This window comes from Sphaeramia orbicularis, chromosome 18, assembly GCF_902148855.1.
Source record: "Sphaeramia orbicularis chromosome 18, fSphaOr1.1, whole genome shotgun sequence".
Taxonomy (NCBI): Eukaryota; Metazoa; Chordata; class Actinopteri; order Kurtiformes; family Apogonidae; genus Sphaeramia; species Sphaeramia orbicularis.
The window spans coordinates 18,526,737-18,552,755 of NC_043974.1; the positions used below are offsets into that span (position 1 = coordinate 18,526,737).

The 26,019-nt window shown below is 36.0% G+C and overlaps 2 protein-coding genes across 3 annotated transcripts; one reads left to right on the plus strand and one right to left on the minus strand.

Annotated features, from left to right (window-relative positions):
- On the minus strand, positions 1-25,922 carry zcchc4 (zinc finger, CCHC domain containing 4). Of its 2 annotated transcripts, XM_030161982.1 has the most exons (14): positions 25,763-25,922; positions 24,816-24,934; positions 24,652-24,734; positions 23,129-23,401; positions 21,105-21,185; positions 11,730-11,802; positions 11,509-11,656; positions 10,732-10,832; positions 9,498-9,619; positions 9,307-9,382; positions 9,172-9,223; positions 8,076-8,223; positions 7,820-7,987; positions 1-11 (listed from the first exon to the last, which is right to left on the minus strand). In XM_030161982.1, exons 1-13 carry the CDS (start codon positions 25,848-25,850, stop codon positions 7,855-7,857), a joined length of 1,497 nt encoding a protein of 498 aa, XP_030017842.1. In that variant the 5' UTR covers positions 25,851-25,922; the 3' UTR covers positions 1-11; positions 7,820-7,854. The 2 variants fall into 2 exon arrangements, with proteins under 2 accessions (XP_030017842.1, XP_030017840.1); XM_030161980.1 differs by lacking the exon at positions 1-11 and having other exon boundaries at positions 7,697-7,987.
- LOC115438389 (E3 ubiquitin/ISG15 ligase TRIM25) lies at positions 17,785-20,393 on the plus strand. The gene is made up of 2 exons (XM_030161983.1): positions 17,785-18,073; positions 19,651-20,393. Exons 1-2 carry the CDS (start codon positions 17,884-17,886, stop codon positions 20,235-20,237), a joined length of 777 nt encoding a protein of 258 aa, XP_030017843.1. The 5' UTR covers positions 17,785-17,883; the 3' UTR covers positions 20,238-20,393.
- Positions 25,923-26,019: the final 97 nt, after the last annotated feature.

The following is a 26,019-nucleotide window of genomic DNA, read 5'->3' on the forward strand; positions in this document are numbered from 1 at the left end:
TTTTCTTGTGTCTTTGTAAAAGAACCCAGATGGAGGTTCAGTGGGTTTTATAGAGCATGTTATTGCTTGGATTGTACCTCACTAATCTCGCAGTTCGTAGTGAAAGATGTTGTTTAACCCTTAGGGGTCTGAGCCTGTTTTGGCTGTCTTTCAAAACTGGTTTTGTCTTTATATAGCATATAATTTTTTTTTAACATACCCATGTTTGGTATATGTTTTTCAGCACTATTTCACCTGTATGATCTGATAATTATTTTTAGACTTTATCTTACTTTAATAACATATTGGATGCAAAAGTACACAAAAATGTACTATTTATTAAAATGAAATCCACAATCATGGTCAATAATCTATTGTGGAAGTTCAAAGAGTTAAACAAGTTGCAAATATTAACATATAAATGTTTTTTATTGATCTATTAATCATATCTCCAGGTTTACATGGTTAGAAACAGGATGAAAAACTGTAGTCTGAAAAGTTACTTTGAAAAATACAACGTCTGACTCAGAAGCAGAGAAACAGTAAGTATAAGTTATATACAATGGAAATACTCAAATAACTCAAAAACATATGGAAGCTTTTTAGGTGAGGGGCTGTTGACTGAGATCCTCAGTCAGAGCTGACAGAAATGCACTTTAAGACTAGGACTGGTGAATACGTTCTCCTATGAACTAGACAATATGACAAGTTTTGAGCAACTGTACAAACGTGGTCGACTCTGTGGAGGCAGCCCACTATATTTCATCATACAAGAGAAACACAAGTGCTGATAATTATTTTTATGAGTATTGTCATAGTTTAAAGTGTGAGGGCATGTATAGGTAGCTTTGGTTAGTCCTGCCCTCTACCCAGTCTATCACTGTGAAAATGACTCACCTCATGAGTCAAACAGCATGATCATGGTAAAGTTGGTGGGGTACTTGGTCCTGGACTTGTGCTGGTACAGACAACAGGGGACCAACATCTTCACACAGACAATGACAGTGGTGGAGAGTAGGGCTGTGTATTGGAGACAATCTGGTGATACGATACAAATCACAATACTAGGATCACAATACGATATATCACGATACTGTTAAAAAGGCAATTCTTTGTTTCTTTTTTTAAATGATTATTTCCTTGAAGAACTGAATTACACCAGAAATATGCACAAACACATTTTTATTTGATCACAACAGGATCTAATGCTATATCACAAAATGTTCCTGTGTTAAAACTTAAATTATGTTTTACAGACATTACAGTTTAAGATCCTGCTCAAATCTTCATATTCTTTGTTCAGAACTAACATCAGAACATTATTTTTGTGCAATCCCGACAAAGAAACTAATATTATTTAATAGAGTGTTAAATAATAATAAAGAAAATATAAAGAAAAAATAAAAATAAAAATGAACCTCCACATCTGCAGGTTTTCCTCTATTCTATTCTATTCTATTCTATTCTATTCTATTCTGCATACAAAGAGGCTGAAGAGGCAGCCATAGTCCACACAGTGAGATAAACTCACGAGACTCCACCCACTGTGGACCCACCCATCCACTTTTCTATCAATTTGGTCCCATAACTTTTGAACAAATTGCACTAACCTTTTGCAAATTACATCAGTGGAATGATAAGAAATAGACGTTTAAAACATTTACCATGGCCAAATATGTCAGATTCATTTTTGTCAGTCAAAATAGGGAAAAACCTGCAAGTGACGGACTCACAAAAAAGCACAGGCAATTTTGACACCAAAAAGTAAAGGGTCATAACATGCGGTGCCTGGGTGATATTTTCTTGCTGAATACATAGAAATGTTTCAAAATTCCGCATTACACTATAGGCTCCTTGAAAAACTCCTTTTAGTTGCCCGGAAGTGCATTCTGCAAAACTGGATCAAAATTCTTCCACCTAATGTTACACTCTGTTACAGGGAGGTCTTTAATATCCTCCCCCATGAAAGGTTACAAGCTGCTATAAAGGGCAAGGATGAACTATTCTTAAAAATCTGGTCACCCTTCTTAGATTATATACCTGCAGATCTGAAAAATCTATTAATGATGGGCAGACAGTTTTCTGAATGGAAGAAGGCTTAGCCTTGCAACCCTCAAATCCTGTACGACACGAAGTATAATAATATAGTAATGATGACTGGTGTATTATAATGATGATGTCTGTTTTTTTGTTGGTTTTTTTGTTGGTTTTTCTTCTTCCTTCTGATTTTACTTTTCTCTTTCGTTTTTGTCTGTATAAGGCTGTAACTGGCATGTGCTGTCTGAAGGGTTGGGGTGGGGGGTCTTGTTTCTATGTTTCATATGTCTAAAATCAATAAAATGTGTTTAAAAAAAAAAGAAGTGTTTCAAAATATAGTTTAGATTACAATAGTTTTGGTTTAATAGTTTAATAGACTTCTCTAAGGTATTATTGCAGACAGACCATCACACGAAAATTCCCTGAAACGTTACCATACACTGTATTTTAATATTATGCACTCAAGCATTACTATATTTAGCGATTTGTTTTTCTGTCAGTCATAATAATAATGGCAGTAGCTATTATCTGAATAATGCCTTTCATTGCCTACACTGTTCTCTGACTAAAACACAGAGTCTGTCAATCAGATTAATAATAATAACAACACTAAGTATTAAAAAACATTGAATTATTGTCAGCCCACACTGTTCTCTAACTAAAAATCCAGAGCACATACTGTAGCAGCTTCCAGGTTTGGACACTTTAAAGACACATTTCACATGTCTGTCATCCACCTGTAGAATATCTTCATAGTATTTAGTATGTCAGCCCATAAAGACCCAAAAATCCACCAGCAATCACAAATAATGTAAACTGTTTAACCCTTTCATGCATAGTGGTCACTACAGTGGACAGTTATTCTACAACTGTTCTCTTGTATATTCATTAGTTTGGTTGTTTTAGTTCCATATCAGCCAACACAGCACCATCCCATACACTGCAATTCATACCATTACTGTAACTTTACTGTTCTTGGTAAACATGCACTAACATGTTTGAGTGTAAATCAATTGTTAATTGTTTTTAGACTGTAATTTACAGTTTTCTTAAACAAAAATGTTTTTTTTTGCATATTATCTCCATGAAGTGAGTAACAACTAGTATTAGAGTATGATAAAATGTGAGAACATATCAGATTAGCCTTTATTTCATAGTTTTCACACAGTAGATCACTTTCTGATGTTGCGATTTAAATACATGTTTCTTTGCTTCAAAAATTAAACACATGGTGTCCAGCTGAGTGGACATTTTTGTAACGCCACAGAAAATAGGTCCATTAAAAGACATTCAATTGTATTGTTTTTTTCATGCCTAAAGAGGAATAAAAACACTCAGGAAAAAAATCTTGACTAAGGCTCTCATAATTCATGTGTAAATTAGATGCTAAAGTGCATTTTGTTACCTTGTATTTGTAGGTGTGTAATGACAATAAAGTTTAATCTAATCTAATCTAATCTAATCTAATCTAATCAAATTTTGTCTAATCTAATCCAATTTTTTCTAATCTAATATAATTTTGTCTAATCTAATTTTATCTAATCTAATCTTGTCTAATCTAATCCAATTTCTTCTAATCTAATTTGTCTAATCTAAACCAATTTTTTCTAATGTAATCTATTTTTGTCTAATCTAATCCAATTTTTTCTAATCTAATCTAATCTAATCTAATCTAATTTTATCTAATCTAATCTAATTTTATCTAATCTAATTTTGTCTAATCTAATCCAATTTTTTTCTAATCTAATCTAATTTTGTCTAATCTAATCCATTTTTTTCTAATCTAATATAATTTTGTCTAATCTAATTTTATCTAATCTAATCTTGTCTAATCTAATCCAATTTCTTCTAATCTAATTTTATCTAATCTAATCTAATCTAATCTAATCTAATCTAATCTAATTTTGTCTAATCTAAACCAATTTTTTCTAATGTAATCTATTTTTGTCTAATCTAATCCAATTTTTTCTAATCTAATCTAATCTAATCTAATCTAATCTAATCTAATCTAATCTAATCTCAGATAATGAGCCAAACAAGTTGAGTTGTATTTTATGTAGTACAAGGTGTTGTTTTGTGAGAGTGCCAGAGAACAGGTTTTCCTTTGCAGATGCATACCGTGGTCTAGGCGTAGTGTGTGTGTGTGTGTGTGTGTGTGTGGTGTGTGTGTTGGTTGTGTGTGGTGTGTGTGTGTGTATAGTGTGGGGATGTGAGTCTGTGTCTGGTTGCTTTCACCATTTCCAGAGTAAACATGATTGAAAGCAGGTGTGTGTCTTTTCACCAACATCACCATAAACATACACGGTGCATGAATCTGACAGGATGTGGTGTTTATCTATCTATCTACTTTATAAGACAGACTTTCTTCCACTGGGAGAAAATGTGTACAATGTGTGAGTGTGGACTGTTTCAGCTGTGTGTGACAGTGGGGAAGGACTGTCACATTTAGAGGAAAGCAATGTCCAATGTTCTCAGATGTTTCATTTCAACCGAGGTTTTACTGTGTCCTCCTGAGACCTTGGAAAGTAAATGTTATGGCTTTTTTTTTTTTTTTTTTACATTGAATAATTGTCTTAATTGGAAAAAATTTAATGCAGCATTTTGTCCGATACGATTTTTATTTTATTTTATTTTATTTTTTATGGAATGTCCTTCAAGGTGTGGAGAAGATTTTTTTTCTAAGTAGAGCTGTGAAACTCTTGTCCCCTACAGATGACAGGAGGATATGTATGCTTCTTGGTTAAGGGACTCCCAGAAAAGAGGAGACAAATCTGAACAAAGCTGCCATCTAGTGGTCACAGCTAATATTGTTTTGGTTCTTGAGTTGAGGCCATGTCTGGTCACATAGGATGGACATTAACCCATAAAGATCCAAACATCCACAGGCAACCAAAACCATCTACTGATGTAAAAAGTTTAATACCTGTTGATCCACTAATCCTATCAATACATGTAAATATTTGGCATAAAATATAGTTTGTCATCTTTTCATGGTCATCAGATATGACCCATTTGGACGTTCAGAGGCTCCATAGTGAATATGGAAACACTGTCATTTTCTACAACATTGATTCACCAGTAAAACCCATGGAGTTGGATCAATGACAGTGGATGGACACACTTGGTTTATGTTCAGTTAATGATACAGTCGTGGAAATATTTATTAGACCACCCTAATTTTCTTCAATTTTTTGTTCATTTTAATGCCTGGTACAACTAAAGGTACATTTGTTTGGACAAATATAATGATAACAACAAAAATAGCTCCTAAGAGTTTAATTTCAGAGCTGACATCTAACCATTTTCCATGTTTTCTTGATAATAACCAAAATCACTTCAGTTCTTACATCAATATCTATGGCATTGTACTGACAAAAACAGTGCTTTTAGGCATTCCATGTTTTCTTTTCTGTCTGTTTTAGTCACATGATACACACAGGAGTTAGTACATCATTGCATAACTATTGTTTTGATCACTTTTGATAGCCTAATCATTTTTTCTACAACTGTATATTTTGCTGAAAAAGTCCCTTTTTTCTTCAGTTTTCTCCGTTTCTGATATAATAACCCTCAACTTCAATCTGAGCTTTTATGAACATCTCATGATTAGTGAATTAAATATAGGAAAATACCTAATTTTTTACTGAAACAAGGCAAAACACAGAGGATAATATAAAAATCTAGTGGTCACAGCTAATATTGTTTTGGTTCTTGAGTTGAGGCCATGTCTGGTCACATAGGATGGACATTAACCCATGAAGACCCAAACATCCACAGGCAACCAAAACCATCTACTGATGTAAAAAGTGTAATACCTGTTTATCCACTAATCCTATCAATACATGTAAATAATTGGTGTAAAATACAGTTTATCATCTTTTCATGGTCATCAGATATGACCCATTTGGACGTTCAGAGGCTCCGTAGTGAACGTGGAAACACCGTCATCTTCTACAACAGTGATTCACCAGTAAAATCCATGGAGTTGGATTAATAACAGTGGATGGACACACTTGGTTTATGTTCAGTTAATATCTTTGACTAAAAAATGTCACTTTTTCTTAAGTTTTCTGTTTTTCATACAATAACCCTGAAATGTACTCTCAGCATCATGATTAAAGAAGTGAGTAAGTAAGTAAAGTTTATTATAAAGCGCTTTTCACAGATAAAAATCACAAAGTGCTGTAAAATGGGTTCAATAAAACAACATAAGAATATTTTCATAAAGTAAATAAAAAGGATAAATCTATCAACCACAAGCTTTCCTAAATAAAAATGTCTTGAGTTGCTCAAGATCATGATCAGTGAATTAAATAAAGGAAAAAAGTGCAAAATAGAGAAGATAATACTATAATAAATGGGGATAAATAACTTAAGAAAGGTAAGAAAGGAAAATTAAATTGGAAACTGACATAAACAAAAATAGTGCTGGGTCTTTAAGGGTTAATGACTACATTATGTTTTTAGGATTAGACACAAAACCATTCACAACCCCAATTCCAGAAAAGTTGGCATATTATGCAAGTAAGGACAGAATGTGATCACTTACAAATCACATAAACGTACATTTTACTCACAGTAGGACCATGACACATGTCAGTGTTTAAAGAATTAGGTCATTTTGATGTAGCTAGCAGCAACATGTCTCCAAAAAATTGAGATGGCAGCAACAAGAGGCTGGAAAAGTCAAGTGATATTAAAAAGAAATAACTGGAGGAACATTTTATAACTAATTAGATTAAATGGCATCCAGTCAGTGACACATATGGTTATAAAACAATCATCTTAGAGTCTCAGAAGTAATGTCAACACTCCTAAATACAAGCATCTGTCTGGAATTGTAAATGCTTTCCTTTGTTAAGTATCTAAAGTTGTTGAGCTGCCTCTTGTTTGGTGCTTTTTTTTTTTTTAGTGCTAGAAAACATTGCGACAGGGGTAACAAAAAATACAATACAAAACATCTGTCATACTAATTCACAGACTTCAAGACAAGTCAGAACAGTTCACAGACATTAAGCAAAACAAAGACGGGTTATTTTGTGCAGGTTGGGAATGTTCAGGTGGAGACAGAAGAGGGAATGAAAATGAAATTGATAGTTTAATAACTAAAAGGGTCAAAAGAGATAATACAAAAACAAGAATTCAGTAAGGGGTTTTAAATAATCGTATCGAAAGAAGATTAAGTGGGGACAAAAGGAAAGAAAGAAAAGGAGGAAAAAAACAAAATCAGTAATACCAAATACAAAGACAGCCTTTTTTATTTTATTTTATTTTTTTTGTTGCTTTTTTAGTGTTAGCAAAAAAATAGCGATAAAGACTGGACATTAAAATCCAAAGGAATAATATTTAGAAGAAAAAAATCAGATGTGTGCGTGTGTGTTGTCTACTTCAAAGACAATAGAGGACAAATAGTTCATGAATAAGGTCATTTTTATTGATTTTCTGGTACACTGCAAAAATGTAAATCTTACCAAGTGTATTTTTCTCATTTCTAGTCAAAATATCTCATCGCACTTAAAATTGATTGAATTAAGCAAAAAAAAACCTGAATTAAGCAAAAAAATCTGCCAATGGAACAAGTGAAAATTATCTTGGTAAGATTTCTTGAAATAAGATTTTCAAGATCTGTTGTCTAAAAATAAGTTCTTATATCTCACTGAAAAATTACTCTTTAGGTGATTATGTCTTATTTTAAGCGTGATGAGATATTTTGACTATACATGGTAAAAATCCACTTGATAAGATTTAGATTTTTGCAGTGTACAAACAGTATGAACAGGTAGAAGCAGGTAGTAGACAAAACCTGCAGGCTGATCAGATACTACATCGATGGTGAGGTCATGAAGACACAGCTGCTAACTTCTTTGCTCTGCGTGCTGCTCCAGACTTCCTCTTAGCTTTAGCTTTAGCCTTGAGCAGGGGATGATGGGAAGATGCACTTTTCTTTCCACTCTTTGCATTGGAGTGAGAGCTGTCGAAGAAACAACCAAAATAAGACAACTGACAGAGATGTTTAATGAACCTGATGGAGTTGTGTGAAAACATGGGAGTGGACTCGCCTGTTGAGCCGGTGTGCGTCCTTTAGTGGACAGGCTTTCCGTTTGTGTTTCAGGCTGCCACAGTTGAAACATCCCTCCTGTCCTGGACTCAGCCCACATGGGTGGTCTGGGAGGGCACAGTGACCACACACAGGACAGTGCTTCCAAGCTGAATGGAAAGAGATTAAAACAAAGAAATACATCTATGAACACCATAACCTGATCATTTCAATTCTTCACATTTTTCTGGAGTTTAGAAGTCATTTTTCAGGGTTTAGTGTGAACTTTAGAGTTTCAACAGAACATTTCCTACATAGGGTTAGGGTTATTCAGTGGTTTACTACATAATGCAAGAAATTATTACACTATCTTTCCAAAAAAAAAAGTGCTACACTCACATTAATTGACCATTTTTCTTGCTCTAAATCAGCCACTGTTCATGTTTTTAGCCAGATATTGCCTCATATTTAGCCTCATATTGCGACATATTGACGGAAAAATTCATCTCTTCACAATATTTACTGACATAATTATTACCCTGCCCCCCAAAGGGGAGGCAAGGAGTATTGTTTATGGTTCAGTTTGTTTGTTTCTTTGTTCTTTTTAACACTCTAGCAGCAAAACTATTGGTGGAATTCTTACCAAATTGGGTTTATAGATAGCCAGTGACCAAGAATAGAACTGATCACATTTTGGGAAAAGTAGGTCAAAGTTCCAATTTTTTATGAATTTTTAAAATCCTTTTTTTTCTCCATGTACTTATAATGGGTGAAACTTCAAATGTCTGTAGCAGCAAAGCTGTTGGTGGAATTCATACCAAACTGAGTTTATAGATTGGCAGTGATCCAGAGTAAATGTGATCGCATTTTGGGAAAAGTAGGTCAGAGTTCCAATTTTCCATGAATTTTTAAATTCTTTTTTTTTTTTCCATTTACTTATAATTGGCAAAATTTCACGTCTATAAAAACATCAATTTTATTTCAATTTACTTCAAACTTGGCACATATATAGAAGCAACTGACAGTATATCAGATGGATCGATCTCAAAATAAGCTACAATATGTGCGAGGGGTAGGATTTGTTGTGCCTGGGACCACTTGTTTAATAATGTACTTACAAGGCTTCACACACTTCTCACATAATGAGCAGTGTTTCCATTCACGGCCGTCCTGCAAACAGAAGGAAAAGTAGATACGGTCAGTGTGCTTCAGAGAAATGCTTGGAAACAGTAAAAAACATTGGGGTATTGTACCTTTGACGGGCAGGTGTTGCATTTAGTGCAGTGTTTGTTCATGGACCAGACGTATCGGCCACATACGGAGCAAAACCTAAGAGGAGGGAGAGGATATTGAGGGGATGCAGTAAATATTGATTCTGTATGAGGACATATAACAGCTTAAATCAGGCTTTAGTTGAACAGTGACAGAGTGAGTGTAATAATACCTGTAGCCCTCCTCTTTAGGCAGGATGACGTCTTTGGGTGAAATATTCGTGAACAGTCGCACAGGAGACTGCTTCCTACCCGTCTTTCCATGTTTATAGAGAGGATGGTTGTCATAGTCCACCTGATCAGAGACAAAAACAAGACAAACTGTTAAAAACACTAAACCAGGGGTGTTAAATATGGAGCCCATGGGCCACAACCGGCCCACCAAAGGTTCCAATCTGGCCTGAAGGATGAATTTGTGAAATACAAAAATTACACTGAAGGTATGAACAATCAAGGATGCTAAAACCATTTTAGTTCCGATGTCCAAATTCCAGACTCTAAAAATTTTTTATTACATTTTTGTAATAAATGTGCCATTGTAATCCAGTGATCTGTAAGTGGTAATGCACATGTGCAAATGATAAGTTGAGGCATAATATTATTAAAATTGCACTTTTTTTGTCTTAAAAAATTGCAGGCTTTTTAGGTAATTCCCAATTTTTATGAAAGAACAGTTTGTCAGGGTTCCTACAGGTTTCTACAAGTTAAATTTAAGACTTTTTTAAGACTACTTAGGGGTCCGATCAAGCAGTAACACGTGGACACATTTGGTGTTCAACAGTCTCTGTCATGTAATCAGAGTAACTTATATGCATGTATTATACATATTTGAGTAGGTATTTAGGAACACTTTAACATTATGTACAACAAAATTTGGGGAGATAAAATTTTTAGGTGAAAAATGTCAAATTACTGCTCGGTTACATGAGGACTTCAAACAGACATCAATTTTTTAAGGTTTACGCCAACATTCAAAACGTGGTTCCGGACAGATATTGATATCAAGTAGGACAAAACCTTTTAGATATTATGTTCAACTATGCTGAAAATAAATTTTGGAGTAAAATACTGAAAAATCTCTGTTTTCTTGACATGAGAATGTGGTAACACGTGGACAGGTTACCATAGTAACACACTAATGACTCTTCACCATTGTATGCATCACCCAAAATGTATCAAAAGATCATTACTTTCTGAAAGTTTCACTTAAATATCTGAATTATTAGTAACTTAAAAATAAAAATTTGGTATTTTTGTGGTAACATGTAAGCAACTCACAAATTGCAAACTCATAACTATCAATAATATTCAGAAAATAATGACAATCTAACACTTGAAACTTAACAATCATCTATATAATCAACAGATTAAAGCTGAAGCTAAAGGTCAGCATTTATCTGCTGTTACCTGATAGTCCAACATGGTGAATTTTGGGAGACACTCCAGAATCCGAGGTTCAAAGAAGTACGGAAAGATCCACATCATGGGCATGTCTTCACTATCGCCGCCTGCAACAACAGATGAGTGGGTGGCAGTCTTAAAGGAAGATATTTAGCTTTTTTAAAATGGAATTATGCATTTTAAAACGTTTCCCTGTGGTCTACATAAACTGTAAATGCTATACTTGGGTCTGAATTCTTCATTAATTCAACTCCACAGGTCCATCTTTAACCCTATTTCTGAGTAATGACACCAGAAAGGTCGTTTTGAGCCACTTCATGCCCCGCCCCCTTCAGGTTGTTGGCTGTGCTGCTCTGTCCCCTTCTATCAACAACTGAACATTTTAGGTAATCGGCTCAAAGTTTGGACATATTTTCAGTATGGACTACAACCGCTGCTGCTGACAAACAATTATGTCATACTCTGAGAAATGTTTGTCGCAAGTCTTGACCTTATTTGTGCTAATGTCGTGATGTAACTAGTTATAAAACGTAACAAATAAAGAAGGAATTAAAACAGGTTGTAGAAATCCACTCGATTTTTGCCAAAATGAATATAAAGATAGTTTCACAACACCTGGAGGGTTCAAATTCAAACTTTTGGAACTATTAGGGTCTGCAAATACACAAATAAATGTACCAAAGACTAATAAAAGTGGGTTTTAGCAAAATATGACCCCTTTTAGTGCACTTGGTTGATATTATCTTCGTGTCCCAACACAAACTCCACAGTGCCAGTACCCACCGCTGTGCAGCGTCCTCCACATCTGTGAGATGAGACGGAAGCTGTTGGCCAGAGGCGTCACCAGGCCGCCGAACGGAGGGTCGGCCACCATCACCACCTTCCCACCATCACACTCTGACAGGAACGTCTGCAGGACCCCTCTGGAGGCCTGGCAACAGAATCTCTATTAAAATGCTGTGAAGAAGGGAAAATGTTGCAAAATGAAATGGTTTAAATCTTACCTCTCCATCAAAGAAGTGGTGGTTGAACATGTTATAGTGACAGAATTCATCTTGGCTGTAGAACTGAGCATATCTGAAAAAGAGTAGAATAAAACTCACAACAGGTCAAGTATCAGAGCACAGAATCTATTATTGTTTAACCCTTTTCAGACTGTCATTATAACAGGCCGCCTTGGTGTCTTCATGTTTTCTTGGCAGTAAAAGTGTCAGAAAAGGTCTTTTTTGCCAATTCTTTTGCACCCTTGTTTTCAGGAAGAACATAACTTTCAATATCTGGCCATTAATTATGATTATTATAAAAACTTGAACTTTTTTGCATATTATCAGAAACAACTATAAATGTCCGTAACAACATTTTTTGACATTGAGAAATAAACTTCCAACTATTTTACATCTGCTCAAACATGCTTTTTGTTCTTGAACATTCAGTATCCATATTATGACTTCATATTTTTTAATGCTTCCAGGTGTTTTTTAGCCTGTGTGGAAGTCTCTGAAACAGTTCCTTTTTACTTGTAATACAATCCTACATTGATGCCATAAAGTGTTATATAGTGCTGGAAAGCTCAGGATCTCAGCTTAAATTTGAGGATAGTGGAAACGGTTCAGGAGTTACAGTGATGTGAAAACTGTAAAGTACAAAATGCAGCGTTGGAGAGATCGCTGTTGTTAAAGGGTTAAGCGCTGTTTAATTTTAATGACATGTCTACTATAGACTTCAGCAGAACCAGATTAACTGGTAAACAGATTTTATTTTCCCACAATGCCATATTATACCATGGATAAAACAACAGGTGTATATTAGATTGAATCAGACTTTACTGACCCCACAGTGGGGAAATTCACGGTCAAGGCAGCAACAGAATAAAGTGCAAGAAAAAAATGTGCATAAAGACAAACACTGTATAAAACTGAATTATAATTATAATAACAACAACTATATTAATAAGACTAAGAATATTACTGCTACTACTAACTGCATGTATACTTCCTAATAACAGTTTTAACATTATACAACAGCAGTATTAGTCTTTTTGTAACATTACCACACTATTACTGACAGTTGTTGATGTTCTGAAAAGACAGTGATATTCATATTGTTGGCTTTTTTCTTTTTTTTTTTTTTATTGCTATATTGCAGTTTGCACAATAAAACCTGTTTATGTTCTGCTTTTGGATCATGGAAAGCTTCAGTGATTGATTAACTAGATAGATAGATACTTTATTGATCCTTTGCAGGAAATTATTTGGTTATGACAGCAGTAAAAAAAAAACAAACAAAAACACACTGACCCATCCCAACAGACAACCAACATTAGAGACACAAGGTAAGAAATGATAAAAAAGAATAAACAATAGGATAACACACCTGTACATGTGCACAGCATACAATAATTTATTGTTCAGCAATATTAAAAAGTCTAATGGCAGCTGGCGGGAAGGACGTCCTGCTGCGTTCAGTCCTGGACCGAGGGGGAATCAGTCTGTGGCTGAAGGTGCTCTCCTTGAACACCTCAAGATGGTGAAGTGGGTCAGATGGATTACTTGACTTTACTAGTTATCAACTATTAAATGAATCGACAACTATTTTGATCATCAAGTTTGACTGATGGTAGCTTTAAAAAATCTGATTCTAGCTTATTAAGTGGGATTTTTTGTCAGTTATTATTACCTCCACCAAGGAGGTTATGTTTTTGCCGGCGTTGGTTTGTCTGTCTGTTTGTCTGTCCATGTGCAAGATAACTTAAAAAGTTACAGACGGATTTGGATGAAAATTTCAGGAAATGTTGATACTGGCACAAGGAACAAATGATTAAATTTTGGTGGTGATTGGAGGTGTGTGTGTGGGGGGGGGGGGCACTGATCTGCCTTGGCGGAGGTCTGTGCTCTCCGAGTGCTTTTCTAGTTTTTACTGTTACAATAAACGGAATATATATTTGTGAGCTGTGGACAAAACATTAAAGTGACAGTTAGTTACAGCTCTAGTTTCATACAAACATTTCTTCACATATTGTGTCATTTTGTGGGTTCCAGCAAACCCTACATGAAGTAAACCCTAACCAGAATTAGACACAGAACTATATAGAATAGAATAGAATAGAATAGAATAGAATAGAATAGCCTTTATTGTCCCTAATCATCAAACTCAACTTCGTTTGATGTACTTTGTACTGTCAAATGACAATAAAGGCAATTCTATTCTATATAAATGAGCAGAAAAGTTGTATGAATCTGCAACAGGCTGTGAAACTGCCATAAATTCTTTATCATGTTCTACCCTGGCGTACTGTACATCCTTTGTCTGATAAAAACAGAAAGCGAAAAGCAAGTTGGAACAAACTACTGTACAAACACACAAAGTGCTGGCGAACAGCCTGAGGTGTGTATCCAGGTAACGATAAAGTCTGTGTTGCAGGCTGAAGCTTGTAACAGAGAACACACCCACTCTGTTACCCTACCTTCGCACATTCTTTACGGAAACAAACGGCAGAAAGACTGAGTGAACATACTTCAGGTAAGAACTGCTAAAAACATGACTTTCTTAGTTTAAAAAACAGCAACTTCATTAGAACATCCATGAGGAACACACGGATTTGAATGCATGTGGAATATAAAAGGTGATTAAAGTAAGCACAAATCTGTGACAGTGGATATTTTCTAGGTGTTTTGCAGGTTTACATGTGCAAAATATGCAAAAATGTTAATAGAAAATACTGATAGAAGTGTTAAATTCAGAGTTTAGTTTAATTTGGGAGAGATCTGCAGGAAAAACAGAGCCTCCTTTGAAAACCTTGGCATGGACTGAGAGCAGACAGGTTTCCACACATTTTCAGATACCCGAGGAACTGGTTTTCTCTGCAAACACCAGCCAGGATAAAAATGCAAACGGCAATAATTTTGGTTGCTTTACAAAAAGACAACACCGCCGCTAACAGGCCACTTATGTCTTCTGTTGTAACCAGAGATGGCAGAGGAAAAGGCGATTTCTTCTGGACAGAGTCTGAGGGACAGTAGTCTTGTGGCGCCCTCCTCAGGCGTCCACAGTGCGCTTCAGGACACACTCAGCTACACTCTGCTGGACTCGAACGACGACAGGGTTGTTCAGCCTTTTCCACGTTCACCCAAACTCCAGAAGAAGCTGGCCAAGGCAGCACAACCCACTAAGGTACACAGACAACTCAACATCTATGAATGGATTTAAAATAAAACAGAAACACCTTAAACAACCACGGAAAAAGCAGAGATGTCAAACTCTTTTCTTTCATGGGCCACATTCAGCCCAATTTGATCTCAAGTGGGCCAGACCAGTAAAACAATACCATAACAGCCTAAAATTAATAAAAACTCCAATTTTACTCATTGTTTTAGTGCAAAAAACCCCAAAACATTAAATTATGAAAATATTTATATTTACAAACTATCCAAAAAAGATGTGAATAACCTGAAAAAAAATGAAATTTCTTAAGAAAAATAAGAGTAATTTTAACAATATTATGCCTCAACTTCTCATTTATACACGTACATTATGGATCAGATTAACAAAGTCATCAAAACATTTAGTAACAGGCCGAATATTGTTAAAATTGCCCTTAATTTTCTTTAGATATTTCAGGTTATTCACATTTATTTGTTAAAGGATAGTTTAATGTAAATATTTTCATTATTAAATTTTTTTTGCACTAAAAGAGAAAAATTTGGAGTCATTATTTATAGATATAGTAGAATATTATTGAGATCATAATTGGTTTGTATGTGACCCCTGAACTGAAATTAGTTCCACACCCTTGATTGTTAATATCTTCAGTGAAATTTTTGCACTTTGCAAATTCCTACTATGGACCAGATTGGAACCTTTGGAGGGCCGGTTTTGACCCGTGGGCCGCATGTTTGACTCCCCTGGTCTAAAGAGATCCAGTAAATAAACCTTCAGCCTAATCCTGTTAATATCCTTTAGAATCATCATCGTGCAGCGTATATAAAAGTCTGTGTAGGACTTAATACTGTGGTTTTTGAGACAAAATCCTATATTCTTACCTTGCTCAGAGTTAAAATGACCTTTCATAAAAAGGTTTATATTCACTAAAGTAAGACACTAATATTTATCCTTTTATTTATTTGATGAAATTATTCTTATGTTGTTTTATTGCACCCATTTTACAGCACTTTGTGATTTTTATCTGTGAAAAGCGCTTTATAATTAAACTTTACTTCTTTAATCATCATGCGAGAGTACTTTTCAGGGTTATTGAATGAAAAAAGGAGAAAACTTAAGAAAAAGTGGCTTTTTTAGTAAAAGATAATAACTGAACTTAAACGAAGTGTCTCCACCCACTGTCATTGATCAAACTCTGTGGGTTTTACTGGTGAATCAATGTTGTAGAAGATGACGGTGTTTCCACGGTAACTACATGGAGCCTCTGGACGTCCAAATGGGTCATATCTGATGACTATGAAAAGATGACAAACTGTATTTTACACCAATTATTTCCATGGATTGATAGGATTAGTGGATCAGAAGCCATGAAATATTTTCGATCAGTAGTTGATTTTCTTGCCAGTGGCTGTTTGGGTCTTTAGGGGTTAAATAAACACAGGAAACTGCCCAAAGAGACACAGACATATTTGTAGTTCTTTTGATGTGAAACTGCAGGAACAGCTGTCTCGACGCATTGAGGAACTACAAGCAGAGAAATCCAAGACTGAGGCCCACATCCAGTCTCTGAAGAAACGCAGGGCAGATCTGTCTGTGAGTACGAGCTCAGCCACATGAACCATAATGCAAACACTGACCAGGACCAGGACCAGGACCAGGACGCTTTGAACACTAAACATCTGCTTTTGTTTTGATGAAGAGGAGCACAGAGGTGAGGAAGCAGCAGGTTTGTGAGCGCTTCGAGGGCATGCGAGCCGTCCTGAAGCAGGACGAGCAGACGGTCCTGGACTCTCTGGAGATGGACCTCAGGCGGACCAGGACCAGGATGGACCAGGTGTTGAAGAACTGGACCCAACACCTGGAACAGGTCACTAAGAGCATCAGCGGCACCGAGAGAGCGCTGAACAAAACCTCAAAGGACGTCGATGATGATGATGCAGAGGTGCAATTCCACTCAACTCTGGGTTTGTATCACCACTGTCTTGGTTTTAACCACATTTTTTCTTCATCTCTGTTCTTTAGGTGCTGGCTGAGAATCTGAGGTAAAATCTACAACACCAGACCAGTAAAAGCTGACATTTAAGTTCCTTTACAACAGGGGTGTCAAACATGCGGCCCAGGGGCCAAATGCGGCCCGCCAAAGGGTCCAGTTCAGCCACTGGGATGTTGTTGCCAAGTGCAAAAATTCTACAGTCTTGAACTGAATCAAGCAAAAAAAAAAGTTTAGCTTGAATTAAGGAAAAAATCTTGAATTAAGCCCCCCCAAAAAAATCTTCAATTAAACCAAAAAAAAATCTCAAATTTAGCAAAAAAACTTGAATAAAGCCAAAAAAAAAAATCTACAATTAAGTAAAAAAATCTTCAATTAAGCCAAAAAAAATCTCAAATTTAGCAAAAAATCTTGAATTAAGCCAAAAAACATCTTCAATTAAGTAAAAAAAAAAACTTGAATTAAGCTAAAAAAAATATATATTCAATTAAGTAAAAAAAATCTTGAATTAAGCCAAAAAAAAATCTAGAATTAACAACTTAAATTTTTTGTCTTTGTTTTAGTGCAAAAAATAACATTAAATTATGAAAATATTTACATTTACAAACTATCCTGTAACACTAAAATGTGAATAATCTGAACAAATATGAAAAACCTGAAATGTCTAAAGAAAATTCAGCACAATTTTAATAATTTTTCTGCCTGTTCCTCAGTGTTTAGCGTCTTTGTAGATCTGATCCATAATGCACATGGAGAAATGATAAGTTGAGGAATAATATTTTAAAATTGCACTAAATTTTCTTATGTTTTTTAATTTAAATTTCAGTTTTTCAGGGTTTTTTTTGGGATAGTTTATAAAAGTAAGTATTTTCATAATTTAATGGGTTTTTTTCACACCAAAACAAAGACAAAAATTTGGAGTTGTCATTATTTATAGGGTATTATGTTATTAATTTTCTGGTCCGGCCCACTGCAGATCAAATTTAGCTGCATATGGCCCCTGAACGAAAATGAGTTTAACACCCCTGCTTTACGGCTTCACTTTACTGTTTGTGATCAGCTTTTCTAGTTTTAAAAAACCTGACGCATCTGAGAAGGAAATCGGACTGAACAAAGAGAGATTTGAGCAGCTCCTGGAAACCCTGTCCTCCATCTCCAGACAGCTGAGAGTCCAACTGCAGAGGAAGACCCTCCTGTTAGGTACTGACGATATTCATCCCACATGTCAGCGGCTTTAGCCCTTTTACATTTACACACACAATACAAGCGTTAAGGGCCCTATGGTCAAATATCACATGTTTTTAGTGTTCTGTGTGAAATGGACTTTAAAATGTAGTGTCATTGTATCCTCCCCAAAAGCCTAATGTAAACAATTTGATCACTTTTGTCTTATTTTTTTTAATGCATTTAAATAAAAATATATGTTTATGCAGATAGAAATACAGTATATATTGCCAAAAAACACAGAAACTTAAAAACAAAAAGTTATGGATAAATAATAAGTTAGTAGATCATCTAATTCTCTTTATTGCTTGTTAATAGATTGGTTTTCCCTCGCATTATAATCAGGGTTCCTACAGGTTTCTTCAAGTTAAATTTAAGATTTTTTAAGACTATTTGGAACAAAATTTAATGCCCATTTCAAAAATCCTTCCCAAAGTCAACTTTCTTGGGTGACGTGTGCATGACTATCGGCTGCATGTGTGTTGGGCTGAATGTTCTGTGATCATTTCTCACCAGGGGCTGCAAAGTTAGTGACAATTGGTTCCTAATTTCAATATAAATTGTCGGGTTGAGACAGGTGGAACTGAGTCGACTAATGTTACTTTCTTTGCAGCTTGGACATTTAACAGACACATTTAAAAACAGTACAGTAAACAAGTTTAAGGCAACAGAACTTAAGACCTATCATATCACATTTTATTTATTTATTTATTTATTTATTATTTTGTCATATCACATTTAATACCTTTTAAAAACTTTTTAAGGTATTAAATGCAGATTTGTAAGACATTTTAAGACCCAGCAGGAACCCTGTATAATACTTAGGTGTAGCACCCGAGCAATTCTGGGCACCGCTAAAGCCAACTTGATGTAAATCCATGTCTAGTGCATCAAAACTTAACTGGGAAGCTGAAAATTCCTAGTTCCCGCTGAAAATTCCCACTTATAAAATTGGACCAACTTCACAGAATTCAGGATGGCTCCTCATGCTTTAAAATAAGTGAGAGATGCAGTAATACAGGGTTTATTTACATGTCTCTCTTATTGGAGTCTCATTAAATCAAGGTTTTTATCCTCTGGTGCAGCTAACAGAGGCTAATGTGGCTACAACTGCTGCTGTTATTCCAAATGTTAGTGGAACACACTGAAGTCAGGGGTGGTTTTTCCCAGACCACTGGACTTCTTCAAGTTTTGCTCTTAAGATTTTTAGAAGTAGTTTATCAATCATATGTTTAGTGTTTTCCACATTCTTGTACGTAGATTAGATGAGACTGTGAAATTCTACACTGTTTACTGCAAAACATTCACTGTAGGAGGAAGCCCCAAACTCCTACCTGTCTGTCTATGTTTTCCACAAATTTATGGAAAAAGTGTGAATCCAGACAGAATGTAAGGCCTCTGAAAACCAAGAAAACTCAGCTAAAGCTTCACCAACACAATGAGAGGGTGAATATTTCGCAGACATAAACAGTCCATGTGGCTTTGCAGACCAGTCTACAGCCACACCAGCTGTTCTGTGACGCCGCAGTCTCATATTCTTCATCTCATTTCAGACTTAACCCCCGTGGTGATTGACAGGCAGACATGTCACGGTCAGATTACTGTGACCTCAGATGGGCGGGGCCTGTTCTTCTCCGACTCCGTCCGTTCAGCTCCAGAGAATCCCCTTCAGTTTGACCGGGTGTGCTGTGCTCTGGGTTCGTCTCCGGTTGCAGCCGGTCAGAGTTACTGGGAAGTGGACGTACGCTGCTGCTCCACCTGGGCAGTGGGCGTGGCCTATGGCAGCATGGAGAGGAAGGGCAAGGACAAGGGCTCCAAACTGGGCCGAAACAGGAACTCTTGGTGTGTGGAGCTGCGGAATGGACAGCTCTCTGCCTGGCATAATGACCGGCATGTGGCGTGCCAGGGCTTAGGACAAACGTTGCTGGAAAGAGTGGGAGTATGGGTAAATTACGACAAGGGGCAGCTGATGTTTTACGATGTGGAGACCATGTGTCTGTTGCAGAGGTTTTCTGCAGCTCTGACGCCAGTGTTCGACAGGGCTCATCACCAGTTCACCGAGCCCCTTTACCCCGCCATACGCTTCCTCAGACCAGAGACCCAGATGTGGCCCAACCACATGGAGCTGTGTCAGTACTAATGATCGTATGTGAAGTATTTCCATCAGTGTACAGCAGTGGCGATTTCTCATAGACTGCAAGGGAAGCCTGGCTTCCCCTAAAATCACGAAAATTAAATGGTTAAATATGTACGGTTGTGTTGACATTTCATTGACTACAAATGTGTTAGAACACATTCATCTCACAGACGAGTTTGTTCAGAATCAGCTTTATCACAAATCAACGGACTCGATGTTGTTCACTTCTCATACATTCCCGTTGCGCTGTTTTCTCATTCAATCTCTGCTCAGTGCATTTGTCTGTAGACACCGGGCGCCCGTGCACTTCTATGGGACTGAGTGGAACAGTTTTTTTTCATTGCCTCAAAACTGGACGGTAATTGGATAAATGCCACGATGTTGTCCCGCCCCCAGACGCCCGACGTCTCTGGCGGTGAATGGAACTGTGGGCGGAGCTCAGCCGGGCTGGACACCAGGCTTCCACGTGCTGATTGGAGGATCAGTCGAAAGGCTGAATCCGGTTTGATTGACAGCTATTTTGAGATCTCCTCCTTCACTGACAGAGTTCAGTTTAATACCGTCACGCATTCTGCTGTGAAATCGAGAGAGAAACCACTACGAAATTACTCGTTCATTTCTTGCACTGTAAATAAAACACACTCATTGTACTTCCTTGTTTCAATTTACCATAATTTCAGCGTTTTCTTGTTTAGTTGGTACGATAAAGTCAGTGACCATTTTCTTAAAAAGGAACGGAGGGCCGAATTTATGTTTAAATAACCTGACTGATTTTTTATGTAAGCCGACAATGAGCGTCCCCTCTCTGAAAGATGAGCAGCCGCCACTGGTGTACATATATGACCTAACATGATAACAGAGTAAACTAACCTGAAGTCAATGTCCAGCAGGAGGCTCCTCATTGGATCGTCTTTCTTCTCCAGGTTTCGTAACTTTATCAGCTCCTGAAGTCTGACACAGGCAGCATCATAAATGACTGAATCACTGCTTTATGTGCGAGGTCAAGGGCAGCACAGAAGGACAGCCCACTACTTTCTGACTAGTAACTTTTGAACCAGACAAGTTTAAGACAAATATTATACATTAATGGAAAGGTCTAAATGCATCTTAAATATACTCAAAGGGCAAAGTTTAGTTTCAAATATTTTTAAATGAAAAATATCAAAAACTACTGCATCACGAATGGACAAAAAATTTACGTCTATTTTTTGCAAGAATTACTAAGTTCTCAAAAGTGAAGTTCCTATGACATTTTCATCCTGAAATGTATTAAGTGTATACCTTAAACCCTCTATTTCACAACCAAATAATTGGTTAGAGGAAAAAAATATTTGATCATACCAAAATAGCAAGAGTTTTACAAATGGCAGCGTTATGGATGGACAACAAAAGTAAATATGAAATTAAACATTTTTTATTTCAATTATCAATATCATTTTTTTTTTTTGTTCAATATTTACAACATTATATTCAAATATATTTTGCATAGATATACGCATTTATTAATTTTAAACACTGTGTTTAAAATATGATATAAATAATATAATAGTCAAAAATCAATGTATTTGGAATACATTTTGTTTATTTATGAGAGTTTATAAAATTAACCCAGAATGATGGCAGAAAACTTTGTCACCAACTTTTTGTCACTTTCCAAACATTCACACTCATAAAACTCCTCAAATGTTACTCAAAATACATTTTCCTGAAAATATAAGTTTGGTATAGATTATTGTAATGTAATTCTTTTGACCAGATGTTAACCTTCCCTTGACTTTGCCCTTACTGCACTAGGTAATAATACTATACCAGGGTTTCAGAATGAGTTTGATAATGTTAAGAGCAAATTTGGTAAAACTTTGCTGTATTTTTGTCTTTTCTGTGTTTTACAATTTTAGTATTTCCCCAAAAAATAAAGAAAGGGTAAAGGGTGATTCTGATTCTGGTCTGTTCAAACAGTCTGACACCTGAACCTAAACTCAATAACTACACTTACATGTGCATTATTCCACCATTATTAAGACTGAAAAAATATAGAAGTATTTGTGGATCATGCAAATAACATACAGTCACAGAAAAAATTATTAGACCACCCTTGTTTTCTTCAATTTCTTGTTCATTTTAATGCCTGGTACAACGAAAGGTACATTTGTTTGGACAAATATAATGATAACAAAAATAGCTCATAAGAGTTTAATTTCAGAGCTGATATCTAGCCATTTCCCATGTTTTCTTGATAATAACCAAAATCACTTCAGTTCTTACATTAATATCTATGGCATTGTACTGACAAAAACAGTGCTTTTAGGCATTCCATGTTTTCTTTTCTGTCTGTTTTAGTCACATGATACACACAGGAGTTAGCACTGGATTGCATAACCATTGTTTCTGATGACTTTTGATGGTCTAATAATTTTTCCGTGACTGTATTATGTTTGGATGTTGTGGATTAGGCCTTATTCTGAGTAAAGTATTTACAGATTAACATGTGAGAAATTATAGTAGTTGAGTTTTTTGACATATGTACAGCACATATGTAATAGTTTCAATGGTGATGTTTACAGTAAAAAAACACAACACACTTTTGGTTGGAAGGAGAAATGCACCTGCTTTTAAAAATTCAAAAATAACAGGCTTTTGGATAAACTTTTGGAGTTTTCATAGAGTGAAAAAACCAGGCTGTCAATAAAGCTAATTTAGAATATTGCGTTTATCAGAATAATGGCAAAAAGTGGAATATTTTGAGCATGTAAACATAATCAATGTGCCAACCTGATCTCTATCTGGACTTTGCAACCTCCTCTGTTTAACTTAAGCTCCTAAGATTAATATCAGGTTGTGTGTTCAGCCAGTAACTAAAATAATGTCGACTGAAACTGCAGAGTCAGCCTTACCTGGGTGTTCCCACACACAGCACCTTCCTGTAACCCAGAGCAGCCAAGGTATCGAGTAGGAAGTGTGAGCTGCGGTCGGTGAACAGGTACTGCGCGTTGCTCTTCTTGTTGTCCAGTGGACGCAGCAGCACACTGGGCCTCCTCAGCTGGGCTGTGGTGACTGCTGTGGATCTGTGGGAGGAGTGAGCTTCATGTTCTTCAGGCAGCAGCAGAATCTGACAATCCTGGCAGAACTTTTTGGCATCCAGTGGGAGGGAAGCAAACTTTAAAAACCTGTAGGAATAATTACAGACCTTGATAAATATCACTTGATATTCTGACTTTATGTGTGATTCTAAATACGGTTGTGTTGATCTGAATCACAACCATTTTAATGCAGGTGACAGATGTTACATAATGGTATTCATCTTTATGGCCAGCCTCTGCATCTGCAATTTTACAGAGTACAACAAAAATAAGGTTGTTTGATGTTTCATAAAGTTTGAGACCAAAGCTGCTTGTATAGTAAATACTTCTACACTTATGTTAATCATGATTTATCAAGCTACATGACAATACTAAGGATTAACTTCAGTGTTTGACTGTATCTTGTCATTAATTCACCAGACCACTAGGGGGCAGTAACAGAATACAAAAGAAATTCACTAAATACTACCATTATTTTTGACACAGGACTGTACTACAAGACAAATGTAGTACAAAACAAGAAGCCTGAAGTTAATATTTGTCACATAAACCAGTCATAGATGCTAAACTTTGGGACTAACATATGGTAGCAAGGTATTTTCACAGCAAATTGTCACCTTAGAAACTGTATTTTCAGGACCACCAAACCAGAACGGATTTCAAATATCTATTCATTATATTATCTTTATATCTACCCTTTTACTACTATGTGCTTCTATTAAAAAGGTTTCCAAGAATGAACCATTTGAATCATTTATTAAACCTTGATGCCAGACCTTAGTTGAATAAGTTCCATAAAAAGCAAGATTGCTAACAGAAAAGGTCATGCATTTCTACCACTGTTGTGGTCACTCTGATTCTGGATCATGCTTATGGAGGAGGCAGTGCAGGCCTCTTGAAGCTTTACACTGCATATTTTACACTAATCATTTTAACTGACTGACCCAAAATTAAGTAACCCTCTAATTTAGTGATTATAGCTTATGGTTTAAAAGCATGGTGCACTCAAACCAAAATGATGCAAAATCAACAGGAACCAAACTTAAAGCGACCACAAGTATGAAAATTATGATTTTCCATAAATAATTTGGGGGTTTGGACAAAATCATTATTGGTGTGGACTGTGGGTTGTAGTAAAATTAAAATGTCATAAGGACTAAAGAACACCCACACAGACCAGTAATTAACAATGACGAAACTTTTAGCATCAAGCTTTTAGGACTCAAGTACTCATGTATGCTATGTATATTTTTCTAATTTCCTGTTGCAACATTTATGTCAAATATATTTGAGAAACAAAAGCCTCTCCTTCAGCAGAAGCCATGTGACCCTCTTACCTGGTACAGTATTCCTCCTGGGTGAAAGGAGGTCTCTTTGACTGGTTTTCTGCCTCTCTGGCCAACAGTCTGGCCTCTGACACCTGTCCGCATGTGGAGCAAATTAAAAAACATTATTTTTGACTTCCGGACAGTTTGTGACATTTGCATCCAGATATCTTTACCTTTTCATCTTCCCACTGGAAAAAGTTGCAGTCTTTTCTGTCTCTGCAAGCTGAACAGGCATAAAACCTCCTGCCTTTCTCTCCTGCTTTGTCAACTTTCTCAAACAACAAAGTAGGACCTGGAAAAGACCATAGACAGTCAGAGGTGGAGGTTTTATAATGAATATTTAATTTTATGGGTTGGATGACATTGGCTTTTAGCAAATTAGAAGACATTTGTAATGTGATGAAAGATAAAGACTTAACCTCCTGAGACCCAGCAATGCATTTTTGTCCTCTGTAGTGGACAAGAGTTTCACAGCTTTACTTGAAATAAATCAATTTTAAAAAAGTCTACTGAAATGGACATAAAAAAAAAAAAAAAACACTTTAAAATGTATCTGACAGAACTGTTACATCATGCTGTTTCCCATTAAGACAATTATTTAAGGTAAAATTGTGAAAATGTTTACTTACTGGGTCTCAGGAGGTTAAGCAATTATTTTTGGGGTGAAATGGGGAATAAATAACATTAAAAAAAAAAAAAAAAAACTATCTGATTTTGGCAAAATTACCTTAAAATTCTATGTCGATTTAGTCCAATTAGTTCATAATCAGTGCATCTCGTTTAATTTTAAACCATCCTGAAATAATGGCATAGATGTAGCTGTTAGATTGGCAACAACTGGGGGTTAGATTTGATGCAACACTTTACTTCATAATAAATAGTATTACCAATTTTGTGCCACTTACAGTTAATAAAAGATGTTTTTTGTCCCACACATCCGCCCAATTTAAGATACGCCAACATATGCTCATAAAATATTGTACATATTTTCTTAAAGTAGGTATGTGCAAAATACAACGAGTAAAGCTTGAGAAATACGTTTTTTTTTTTGTTTTTTTTTTTTTATCGCAGTTTGGTGATGCGTTGTAAACCGGTTCCTACTAGAATGTTTTAGTCTCACCATGAGGACAACACGGTGCTTTTTTGTCTCCGTCTGGAAGAATAACCTCTATTCCAAAACTGTCGTCCTTTGCATCGGTCACATCCATATCCAACCGGTAACGAAGCTCATCAAACTGCTCAAAATGAGGTTTCAACCAGGCGACTGACAGCCATGCCGTTCTCTGTCGCACACTTATGACGTCACGAATGGTTTGTCGCAGTGAAAGATGATTGGACCAAAATCAAAACAGTGCTTTCTTTCTTTCTTTCTTTCTT

Coding starts and splice junctions, on each gene's coding strand:
- LOC115438389 (XM_030161983.1), top strand. CDS start 17,884: ATGAGTTTAACACCCCTGCTTTACGGCTTCACTTTACTGTTTGTGATC. Junction 18,074..19,650: donor GAGGAAGACCCTCCTGTTAG/GTACTGACGATA, acceptor ATCTCATTTCAG/ACTTAACCCCCGTGGTGATT.
- zcchc4 (XM_030161982.1), bottom strand. CDS start 25,850: ATGGATGTGACCGATGCAAAGGACGACAGTTTTGGAATAGAGGTTATT. Junction 24,735..24,815: donor TCCAGTGGGAAGATGAAAAG/GTAAAGATATCT, acceptor ACATGCGGACAG/GTGTCAGAGGCCAGACTGTT. Junction 9,224..9,306: donor GCAACACCTGCCCGTCAAAG/GTACAATACCCC, acceptor TTCTGTTTGCAG/GACGGCCGTGAATGGAAACA.